Source organism: Chondrus crispus, genomic scaffold (assembly GCF_000350225.1).
Source record: "Chondrus crispus Stackhouse genomic scaffold, scaffold_124, whole genome shotgun sequence".
NCBI classification, from domain to species: Eukaryota; Rhodophyta; class Florideophyceae; order Gigartinales; family Gigartinaceae; genus Chondrus; species Chondrus crispus.
In genome coordinates this window covers 206262-217711 of record NW_005178986.1, presented here as the reverse complement: position 1 = coordinate 217711, position 11450 = coordinate 206262, and the positions used below count along the sequence as shown (strand labels likewise).

General features: G+C 50.4%; 5 protein-coding genes across 5 annotated transcripts; 3 read left to right on the top strand and 2 right to left on the bottom strand.

Moving 5' to 3' along the window:
* Positions 1-2411: 2411 nt before the first annotated feature.
* On the top strand, positions 2412-2552 carry CHC_T00002088001 (hypothetical protein). Its single transcript, XM_005712937.1, has one exon. It carries the CDS (start codon positions 2412-2414, stop codon positions 2550-2552), a length of 141 nt encoding a protein of 46 aa, XP_005712994.1.
* Positions 2553-2615: 63 nt separating this feature from the next.
* CHC_T00010211001 (Heat Shock Protein 40, HSP40) lies at positions 2616-3854 on the top strand. The gene has a single exon (XM_005712936.1). The coding sequence runs from the start codon at positions 2616-2618 to the stop codon at positions 3852-3854; it is 1239 nt and encodes a 412-aa protein (XP_005712993.1).
* A 319-nt stretch (positions 3855-4173) lies between these two features.
* On the bottom strand, positions 4174-5052 carry CHC_T00002086001 (hypothetical protein). The gene has a single exon (XM_005712935.1). It carries the CDS (start codon positions 5050-5052, stop codon positions 4174-4176), a length of 879 nt encoding a protein of 292 aa, XP_005712992.1.
* A 1415-nt stretch (positions 5053-6467) lies between these two features.
* CHC_T00002085001 (hypothetical protein) lies at positions 6468-8543 on the bottom strand. The gene has a single exon (XM_005712934.1). The coding sequence runs from the start codon at positions 8541-8543 to the stop codon at positions 6468-6470; it is 2076 nt and encodes a 691-aa protein (XP_005712991.1).
* A 930-nt stretch (positions 8544-9473) lies between these two features.
* CHC_T00002084001 (hypothetical protein) lies at positions 9474-10994 on the top strand. Its single transcript, XM_005712933.1, has one exon. It carries the CDS (start codon positions 9474-9476, stop codon positions 10992-10994), a length of 1521 nt encoding a protein of 506 aa, XP_005712990.1.
* The last annotated feature ends 456 nt before the right edge of the window (positions 10995-11450 follow it).

Below are 11450 nucleotides of genomic sequence, written 5' to 3'. Positions count from 1 at the left end.
AATTGGTCGATCGTTTAAGTGCGCTTTTAGACGTTTGCTTGTTGATCACATACTTACGTATGTGGACAAACAAATGGCTTTACCAGAAGGAGAGCGCTCAACGTTTAAACTGACACAAGCAGTTACAACGTATGATGCTTTGGTTATGATGAAGAAGGCATGAGATATGGTCCCTATCAGTGTTATTCTAAATGGGTGGTTGGTGACCGGTATTATCGCACTGTACCAACGCGAAGAGATGTTGCAGAGAAGGGCGGATGCTGGAAATCGCGCTGAGCCCGCAATGAAAGCGATTTGCTCTTCTGCTACATCCACAGAGTCTGCGATAAATGCGTCGGATGCCCTGCACGCAAGATTGAAAGGAGAGGAGTGGCTTAAAGATGAAGGTATCAATACAGAAAATGATACATCTATATTGGATGAGTCTATTCAAGATTGCGATTGGACAAGAAGCAACATAGATTTATTTACAAACGACTGGGAAGCACTGGCGCGGTTAAACGTGGTGGACAACTTCAGTGACGGGGACTTGCAGGAGTTTTCTACGATGGAAGAAGGCCTGGATACTTGCCTACAAGTTTCAGGTGGCAATGCCATTGAGGCAGCTGTTTCAACTGCTATTGAGGAAGTATGGGATGCTGCAACAGAGTCTGATGCAGACCCAGAGGCAGATTCGCAAAGAGAGGAAGAGGGCGTTGAGCAGCAGAAGCCCTCTATTACTCGTTTGCAGGCAGCAGCAGTGGCATTGAGGAAGGAGGCCACTCTATTTTTTCAAAGTGAGCATCCTTTGTCAAAGGACATTAGGGATGATTTGGTCGAAATTTTGGACATTGAGATAGAGAATATTGCCGGCTACCGCAAGCGCTCTGGTCGTCAGTCAACCCTAGATTCATTTTTTCAGAGTTCCTCTTGAGTGACCCGTTAAAATTTTAATAAAAATATACCTTTTTTTCAGTGACCCTCTAAATTTTCGGGTCACTGTACAGGTAAGGTCACTATAGTGAGGGGGTCACTGTAAAAAGCAAAAGTGGGCCTTACGGCCACTCAGCGCAATGGTGGCAAGAAATTTTTTTCTAACGGTCACTATACCGAGGGGGGTCACTGTGACAAGGGGTCACTCTATCGATGTTTATCTCTGTATACGCGGGGAAGTCGTTCTCGAACTCATGCGTTCATGGCGTTCAGATCCCATCCACCTCCCCCCCAATGTTTTATTCAGCACCCCCAACCTTTAGCCTCAAGGCGCAATGGGTCATTCCAATCCTAATGACACAACCCCAGCCCAATCCGCGCGCCCTAAGCAAAAGCGACCACGTCTATCCCTTTAACAGAAGTCGAAATTGCGAATCTCACACGTACCGGTATCTATTCTACAGAAGCTACCAATTCATGTTGCACTGAATGATCCGTTGGCGACTCATTGTGAAGAAAAAGTGCGAACTGTAGACATCTCAAGGTGAGTGGAGGTGGAGAAGAAGTCGGATGTAATTGTAGGAATACTCAACGACGTGATGGATGGTCTGCAAAATCTGTCTTTGCCCGGTCGGGCTTAGAAAACAATGATTGCAATAGTAGTGGTTCTGACACGCGACCATGCCGCCCGATACCAACTGCTGCTAGGCTCACGGAATGGTTTTGGGGCCTTCAGAAATTGGCGTATGAGTGCAATTTATTGGAAGCAAGTTCTATGTTACGACGCGTGAGGAAAGCGTTTCTCAATGCACAGGCTCAAGGAAGCAGATCACGAGAGAGGCAAGCAGTGCAGGGCGATTATCTATGCCTAAAGCGTATCTAGGAAAGCGTTAGAGGGGCGCATATTTCCTCCGTTTTACTCTCCGCTAGTAGTGCCACTACTGAATAGTGCCACCTTCTGGCATGTGGCAAGGGGTGGCACTATTGCGTGTATCCCACTGTATTGATCTAACCAGAGACAGTAGTACCGAGAGAAGAGCACTTGTTCATGCAACTGCAGAAGATGAACGCTGCTGATACGATTGCTTGTGCAGAGCCCCGTGAACAAGGGCAGGTGATTCAAATCGGTGGAGAACTCGCCGACATCCTTTTACCTGCATCTACTCAAGAGTCTCGCAGATATGTTTTCTGGGTGAACCGCATGCACGTCATGCTGTAGGGCCTGAAAATCTGACGTGTTCATCAACGCTGTACCGTACCTGAATGTTCTACGACAGCGCTTCACTGTGCTCCACACGTGTACAGTAAATGCCACACGTGTAAACTGTAAGGCCGTGTCCACTGTTGTCCGGGATCAATCAAGATGTGAAGAGATGAGCCAATTGCGACCGATGAAATCCTTACAACCAACCACGTTTCTAAGCCATATCCGCAGCCGTGCAGCATCCTCTCCAATTTGCGCTTGATCCTTGTTGAGCGATGCCGAGTTATGGGCATCAATGAGAACTGCTATCCTCTCCTCCTCCTGTCACTGGAAACCTAACGTCGCTGATTCCTTATGGTCGCGTAAATCCCTTCCTCTTGACTCTATAGCCCCGCAAAGCCCCCTAATTAGTGAACCCCATTGCGCTGAGAATTAATCTCTCCTGTTATTACCACCTCATCAATTTTGTCCGCGTTTCGATCTAACATCTATCTCCAACATGTGCAACAGCACTACTTGCTACCATGCCCTCCCCATGCTTCGCGGGCTGAGCGGCCGCCGCAGTCGCGCACGAGCTTCAAGGGAATCCCGCAATCGTTCCAATAACACCCTCTTGTACTTCATTCTCGCCGTCATCGTCTTCGAAGAAGTGACCCAAGTGGTCGCAGGTCGCGATTACTACGACATTCTTGGCGTATCCCGCGACGCCGATTCTTCCACTATCAAACGCGCATTCCGCAAGCTCGCTGTCAAGTACCATCCAGACAAAAACCCCGGTGACAAAACGGCAGAGAAGATGTACGTTGAGCTCAACAATGCTTATGAAGTCCTTGGCGACAACTCAAAACGACAACGCTATGACATGTACGGCGAAGACGGCCTAAAGGGTGGGGAGCAGGATGGCGACGCCGACGATTTCTTCTTTAACCCGTTCGGACGTCGAAACCGTCAGAGGGAAAGACGCGTTCCAGACGTCTCTGTTCCGCTCAGCGTTAGTCTTGAAATGCTGTATAATGGCGGCGTTATGGAAGTCTCTCATAAGAAGCGAGTAATTTGCTCCAGGTGGTCAGACTGCGAGAGCAAATGCACCAAGTGTGGGGGTAGCGGTATGATCATAACAACGAGACGGTTAGGACCGGGCTTCGTACAACAGATGCAGCAGACCTGTCCAACGTGTGGAGGAACGGGCAAGATCGGAAAACCGAACTGCAAGTCTTGTCCGAAGGGACAATTCGAGCAAGTCGAAAAAATGCTTCTCATTGATATAGAAAAAGGTATGAGAAATGGACAAACTATCACCTTTGATGGTCAGACCGATGAGAAGCCGGATCATTATCCAGGTAATCTTCATTTTGAAATCGACACCAAAGAACATGACCGGTTTCAGCGCGATGGAAATGATCTTCACTATTATCTGGATATCAACTTGTCTGAGGCACTTGTCGGGGTCGATCGCATTGTCCGGCAGCTGGATGGGAGAGAGGTGAGCATCCAAACTCGCGGAGTGATCAGCCCCAAAGAGAGAGTCGTCATTGAGGGAGAGGGTATGCCTGCGTTTGACGGTGTAGGGAGAGGCAACTTGGTTGTCGAGTTTTGGGTCCAGTTTCCGGAGACTCTGACAGACGAGCAGAGGAAGGGTGTCATCGAAATACTAGGAAAGCCGCCTACAAAAGATGAAACAGGGGACGGAACTAGCAGTGCTAGCGAATCCGCAGACACCGAAAAAACAGAGTTGTAGTTGACGCGTGACACAGCCATCAAAACGTCATGGCAGACGCAACGGCACATGGGCAACAGACCTGTGGCATTGGAGATTTGATGCCGTCGACACTGGCAAATACGAGCGTTATACGTTTCTCGTTTGCGTTGATTGTCGTACTTCTTGTGCATCAGAAGATGCGAATGGTTCGTGCTCGGGGGTCTGAGTGTAAATATTCGTAATAATGGCGTTGGTACGCTCTGTTTTTTTTGGAGTATACTATCCGACGTACAGAAGCACCATGGGTTACATCCCCATGTTTTCGTCATGCTACATCGACCCTAACCATTGTTAGATGCTAGTCGCCCGGGTTGGGGATCGCAGGGAATCGAAACACCTTACGCTGATTAAGCGGCTGCAGCGGCCTCACATTGGAACCATTTTGAGCAGCCAGCAAATCCTGTAAATCTTGCTTCGCGACTTTTGTTCGTTCCCCCATTACTAGCCAACGAATCCCCTCGGTACCGGGGGGCCTTGTAAACGAACCATCGTAGGAGAAAAAGCTGGTGTGTTCGAGGTCTGGAAGAATATCTCTAAAATCAAAGTCCATGGCGATGCCAGCTGGGCGAGACTCAATCTCAGACTTACTGAGAGGAAAGTTTTCGAATAGCTCTTGCAACCAGAGATCAGAGTTCTCTGCTTGATCGCATATAATAGCTACAACTAGCGCCTGAGGAGCTGGGAAACCGTCTGCTCTAGTCGGTGTAACTATGGTTTCCAATGGGGGAGGAACGGTTTCGGTGGAGGTTTGCTCAACCGCGGCAAGTGGTTTCTCCCTGGCCCATTGCCCCGAAATCTTTTCAAAGGCGAAGTGGATTTCCATATCCCCTCGCTTGCCCTCTACAACATGCTCAGAACCCCCTACGTGGAAGTGACAGCTCCGAAACGCGTATGTGCCAGCATCCGGAATTGTGACGATTGCTAAAGGCTCAGGCGGCCTATACACATCAACGGGTGGCGCATCACCCACAAGAGGCGGAGGTGGTGGGATGTATGGCTCAATTAGAAGCGATCTGTTCACCGCCGACGGATTGACTTCTCGCATGCGGACGGTGACTTTGCCCGGACTAGTTTTGAGCGTTGGTCGGGAGGCACTTTGCGAGGTTGCTTCGCGATAAGACAGTGCGACTGGCGACTGCTCTTTCCCTGTGTCGCAAATGGCCCATTCCTCCTGCATAGAACCCCATGAAGCAGGGCCATTGTCCTCATCATAACCCCAAGCGGCTTTTCGCGGTTTGCTGCGTGGTTTCGTCTGGCCCGTGGGTGTCGACACTTCCGGCTCGGTTTGTGTCTGTGCAATAGCTTGGGTAGTCGACAGTATAACTGCAGTCGTTGCACCCGCTATCTGTCGCAGGAAATGACGGCGCGATGGCTGCGGCGCGGACGAGCAGCGGGGAAGTAAGATTTGCTCAGCGTAGACTTGTTTGCGAACGACCCGCAGCGGGACATTGGAGAGGAACGCAAGGGTTCCCTCCATAGTAGATAGCAAGCCGGGGCGAGGCTTCGATGACTTGAATCGCCCGACTTGTCGTGTACCCAATTGTCCGAATGCAAGATTTGTTCAGGCTTGTCGAGGGAGGTGGAGATGGAGATGAAGATTGCTCCTGATCGAACAAATCCAAACCCTTGGTCCAAGCATACACACGTGTAGACCACGTGTATTGGAGCACAGTTCACTGCAACCCAAAAGCAGCATACTGTACCCTTCCCCGAGGGGGCAATTTGGTAATTATTTTGACGGAGCCTAACAAGTGTTTAATGGCACTATCCTGGGTCCAAACGTGCCCGCAAACCTGCTCAAAGGAAAACGCAAGACCTGGAGTGCGCATTGATCCACCACTGCGTCTGGTCCGATAACCCTCCTCCTCGTTCATGAAAAAAACTACAGTTGCTTATAATACTGTACTGCGTTGACCGCTTCCCGCCTCCCGGACTTCCATCCTTTCTCGGGTAGGATAGAGGCGCCGCGAGGCGGTTCTCAACCTCAGCGAATTGTTCTTACCACCAAAATGTCCTCCCCCATCCCGACCAATCCTGTCAAGAATGTAATGGTCATTTCTCCGTTCATCATTCAGAGGACGTTGCTGCCTTTCTATTTCAAATGAATACATTGCGCTTAAAAGTATGCACGCCCCATACGCCATTGTCATGAAGCTCGCAAAGAGGAAATACTCTGAGGCCTGTTCATGCCTTGAGGAAGCAGATGAAGGAGACAGATTCCCTAGCATTGGATCGAAAAGTTTCGCTTCCGCATTTCTGAAAGTGTTGTCTCCCCGCTGTGGCGGCGTTCACACTCTTTAAGGCTGCCACGACTGATACGAGGCTGTGATTCTTGAAAAACGTCGTTCTGCCAGCTTTACTATCTGGCCCTCTGCAATCTACAGTAGAATATACATTATTTGATAAAAGCGGGTTCGTCCTGTCAAACACTTGTGACATGAACCAAGAGTACCAACGGCATCACCTTTCCTCGAAACCGAGAGAGCTGCCATCCTGCGTTAATACTATTTGCAAAAAGCCGCGTGCCATCTTCAGAGTACCTCTCCGTCAGAACAAAATCTCTGATTATGACGACTCGCAATGCTACGTTGCCTACGATGAGCACTCTCCTGATACTACCGGCTCGCCTTGGTGCAGCTCCTTCCACTCCCATTTCCCAGACCCGTCCAGGACCACCGCTGCCTGATGAAACTCCATCACAGCCTTGCGATGCGCCACCGATAACATAGTGATTCCGGCATCCGCCATGGCATTGTACAAGACGACCTCTCCATCTGCGGACACTGCAGCTGTGCACTCGTCGAGTACTGCAAATTTCGGCCTGTGATATAAAAGCCGCGCAACAGCCAGTCGGTTTCTCTCCCCCCCACTCAATGTTTCCTCCCACGACAAGCAGCCGTCAAACCCGTGGCATCGTGCTGTCAGATGTCCAAGTTCAACCCTCTCCAGACAGCTCTGGGCGTGATCTTCGTCAAACACGATATCTTCTCCGATGACCACCCCGGGCAACTGTGGGTACATCAGCTGTTCTTGCAAAGAACCAGCATACATGTATGGCCTTTGCGACAAGTAGAAGATGTCATTACGCGCGGGCAGCGTCACAGTTCCCGCTTGAAGCGGCCAGAGACCAGCCAGCATTCGCAGAATACTACTCTTGCCGCTGCCGTTCGGACCGAGAATAATCACACTCGTTCCCTTCGGCGCCTCCATATCTAATTCGCGCACAAGCGGAGAGCCATCTGGAGACCACATACAAACATTTTCAAGCTTGATGAAGTTGCCGTTCTTTCGCTTAGGCGGAAATCGGTTTGCCAATTCTGAAATCTGCGATCGTGAAGAGATGGTCGTCGTCATCCCCGATTCCTCGTGGATATCTGACATGTGATCCTGCACCTTCCGGAAGGCTTCTAAGTGCCCTTGCGGCTTGCCGAGCTCCTTAACCTTTTCAATCAATTCGGAGACGCGCTCCGTGTGTCCCGCTAAAGTGTTGATTCGCTTGTACACGAGCACAAGCTGCCCCATTGCGGCGGATGTCTGCATCATGAGACGCATCGAGTTGATGTACTGTCCAGCAATGACATTAGTTTCTAACGCTTCCTTCTTTGACCGATAGTACAGAGGCACGGCGAATATGACGAGACCGATAATACTGGCAGTGTATTTCACGAGATAGCCGTCAATACATTGCTGAACAAATCGTTGGACAACGCTGAGGCGGGAGTGATGAATCATACGGTCAAGACGGGTGTTGAGGGACATCATCTCGGCGCGCCCGGCAGGGGGATCGTTGAAGGCGACTTCCTCGGCACTGGCAGCAATCCTGTGGTGGGCTGTGCGCAAGTCACCGCTGAGGGATGACCACTCGGCGGTCATGCGACCGAGAGGGGGGGAGATGCGCTTGAGCAAAGCACCGACAACTATGAAATAAGCGTACAGCCCAGCTTGTCCCTTGTAGCCAATGATGTGTGACAGGGATCGTGAAAAAACAATGACGTCGAGTAACGGCTTGAAAGTGTACGAGTAGAGGTCTGCGACTGTTTCGCAAAAGCGCTCGACGTCTTCAGTGATGCGCTGGTCCGGGTGACTGAGGCCACTGAAGACGCTGGCAGCATAGTAGGCGCGATTTCCGCAATAGCCCTTGTGCAAGAAACGGGTGAGCCGCTTCCGGAAGGCGAGGGAGAGCAGAATTTGCATGGACTTGAGAGCGGAGTTGACAATGGCAGCCGGGACGGCAGTGAGAGCGAACAAGCCGAGAATGCGACGGAAGCCGCGCCAGTCGAGGGCAGTGACGGTTGCAGCGCAGATTCCCTCAAGTTTTGTGATACGGTCTGTGAGAATGGTGCGGGAGAAGAGCAATACGCCCTGGATGACGACGAGGGCGGCCTCCTTTGAGAAAGGACCCGGAATGCAGACGCGAAGAATGTCTGCAAGACGGGCAGCAAAGCGGCGGTCAACTGCAGTGACGGGAGTGCGAGCGGAACGGCGCTTTGTCTTGGAGAGGGCTGCGTCGCCCAGTGCAGCAGAGACGAGGGCGCGTTGATCCTTGCGGCAGTGGTTGAGAAGAGATTGGACACGAGCGACAGTGAGGGTGGTGCCACTGCCCCCGACAAGCAGGGCGAGGGCGATGCGCGTGCGAGGCCCGAGGCCGGTGGTGAGAAGGGCGCTCATTTCGAGGGATGCGGTGAGAGGGTTAGCGTAGGCGACACGAGGGAGGAGGAAGGCAGGAAAGCCGGGAGGGACGGTCCTTTTGTAGTGAGAAAAGCAGCGGGGAGTGGGGAGGAAGGAAAACAAGGAAATGAGGATGGAGGAGGCAGCAGAGTTAGATTGTTGTGATGGTAGAGAGAGAGAGGGGTTAGCGCTGTTGTCGGCGGAGGGAAGAGTAGATTGCGCGCGGCTGAGGAGAACGTGCGGTGAGGGGGAAGAAGGCAGAGGAAGCAAGGTTGTTTGGATCACGGAGTCTTGGGGTATGGGATGGGATTGAATCAATCGCAGTGTGGGCGCAGAGGCAGCCGAGGCAGCCAAGGTGCGCGCAGTGTGGCACCCGTGCTCCTGCATTGGCACCAATGCGCGCTGCCTTCATGGCCCGTATGCTCAGCTCCCTTTACAGTACATTTGGAACTGACCTCTTTCGTCTGTAAGGACAATACCTCCTGCTCTTCCTTAGGTAGGCAGGAGCAGCCACACGAATGCATCAACACGACATCCACGTGTAAATCTTCACACACGTCCCAACCCTCTCCCCACGCATCCTTCTCTCAAGAACAGTAAATTGCCAATAATTCGTCTCACGAACCAGACCACAGTTTTGTACCCTTGCTGTTGTACACGTTCCAAAGGCATGGCGCACACAGACAGCACCTCGACCGTAGCCCAGTGCCAAAAACAGAAATGTTATAGAACAGCAACCTCAATCGTTCTCTCACTTCAATCCTCATTCCCATTCATCTCCACACAACATGGTAACATTGGCTGACAATACCTCTCTAATAAAAAAGCACTCGCTCCTTACCATCGCATTACCAACTTCCATGCCTCTTCACCAAGTCTGCCACGCTATGCCCATCCAAAACCTCCTTTTCTTCCATGACGGCTCATTGTATGCTCTGTTTCATATCCTTCCTTCTCTGTTTTCTCTTCCCTCATTCATTAGCCCGACAACAACCTGCTCTGCAATTTCCTAATCTCAACTTCGACTTGCCAGGAACCCTCCTGGACACAGTTTGTGACTCGACAGGCAATCTATATGCCCTCGGCCAAGACTCATTAGCAACCTTTCTCGTGAAACTTTCCCCATCTCTCGACCTCAGATGGCGTATCAACATTCCCTCCAGTCCTGAGATCGTTCCTGCTTTAGCTTTCGATCACGCCGCGGGCTTGTTTGCTGCTGCTGCCGTTGCCCATACAGAATCCGTACAAACATCGGAATCTTTTATACCTGCAGATATCGTCCTCTACCAGATTAATACGTCCAATGGAAGTCTTATTGCTTCGGTTTTGGTGAAATCAGCTCAAATTCTCTCTGGTGCCCACATCCAGTGCATATCCGGAACAACTTCGGTCATTTTCTCTTTTATATACGTCGCATTTATCTCCCTGGGAACTTCTGGCTCAGAAGATGCTAGTACCAGGGTCGTACAGCTGCAAAAATCTAGTTCTGGGTCATTGACGTCAATCTGGGGTCAAAATCTTTATACTGCAGACTACAGTGCGACTTCTTTTGGTATTGCCGACACCTTACAAGGTGAGCAAATAATAGTTGTCGCTCTTAGCAGGAGCAGACTCGCTGGGGTCCCTCATAAACTCTCCGCATTTATCTTGGACAGCGAAGGAACCATTTCTCAAAAAGGGAGCACGGCCGCCTCGTCTGCGCAATCGAAAATATCCAACCTCGCAGTTGATGAAAGAGGTGTATTATATGTCGGTGAAAGCCCGCGCTGGTTGCATCGGCTTGCGCTTCGCTCATTGAACGGTGCCGGATTTCTTGTGTCTCTGTGGAACGTTTCTGAGATAAATGTGGTGGATATGGCCGTGTTAAACAATGGGTCGGCTATTTACGTCTTATCAAAAAGAGAGAGTTTTCGAAATGATGGTGCCATCGTTGTGCGGACAAAAAAGGCGGTTCTTTCGGTGTTCAACGAATCTGGCAGCTTGCAATCTCAATATGAGCATAAAGACATAATTCCGGATTCTAGCCGAGAACTGTCTTCACTAAAGCTTACTGATCCGGAGAACAGCAGCTCTGCAGTCTTGGGAGGTTCTTTTCAGATGCCAGAACGAGAACGATGGATATCCATTGGCTTGTTCACGTTTCCTAAACTAGTTGAGAGTAACCACAACGACAAAGAGTCGCTGGCTCCTCCCGCACCAGACTCGAGTCTCCCGGAAACCTCCGTTTCGAAGGGAAATTCAACCTTGGTCGTTGTCGGGGTCAGTACTGGAATGGCTGCTTTTTTTGTGGCAGTGGGAGTCGCCCTCCTCGTTCTTTACAGAAGAGGTTTGGGTATTAAGGAGGACGAAGACGTGTCTGCAGGAGGCGGTGCTACCAATACTCAGGACGAAACCATTACACAGAGGCCTTCCGGAAAGGAGTACTTGCAGCACAACAACATCTTAGTTTGAAACTCTGGAGTCCATTTTCTGTTTCTCCATGTCATGAACAATTACAACCTGTAGTTGAACTTGTAGAGTTATGTTTGACAGTATCCTCGTGCCGCATTGTCCATTAGATTCTTCGCGTATCTTTTTCCCAGCCAGAAATATTTTATGAGGTTCGTGGTCTATTATATTTTTGCGGACTATTGGAGGTTGAGCTGAGGAAGGTACAGCGCAGTGCATGACGTAAGCCAACCTGACGGTCTCCGTCAGCGTTCACGCCTCTTTCCCACCATGAATCAAGTGTGTTGATCCTAAAACTTCTTCCCGAAATATACAAATGGCTGAGATGGAAGTGTCTTATTGTTTGCAAAAAGCACAAAGTTGAAGAGAGGGATACATTTGAGGCAATTTTCCTCGCCACCAAGAGTGTTGACATACATTATGGTGAGTGCGACATGCCCATACACCGAGGAAAAATCT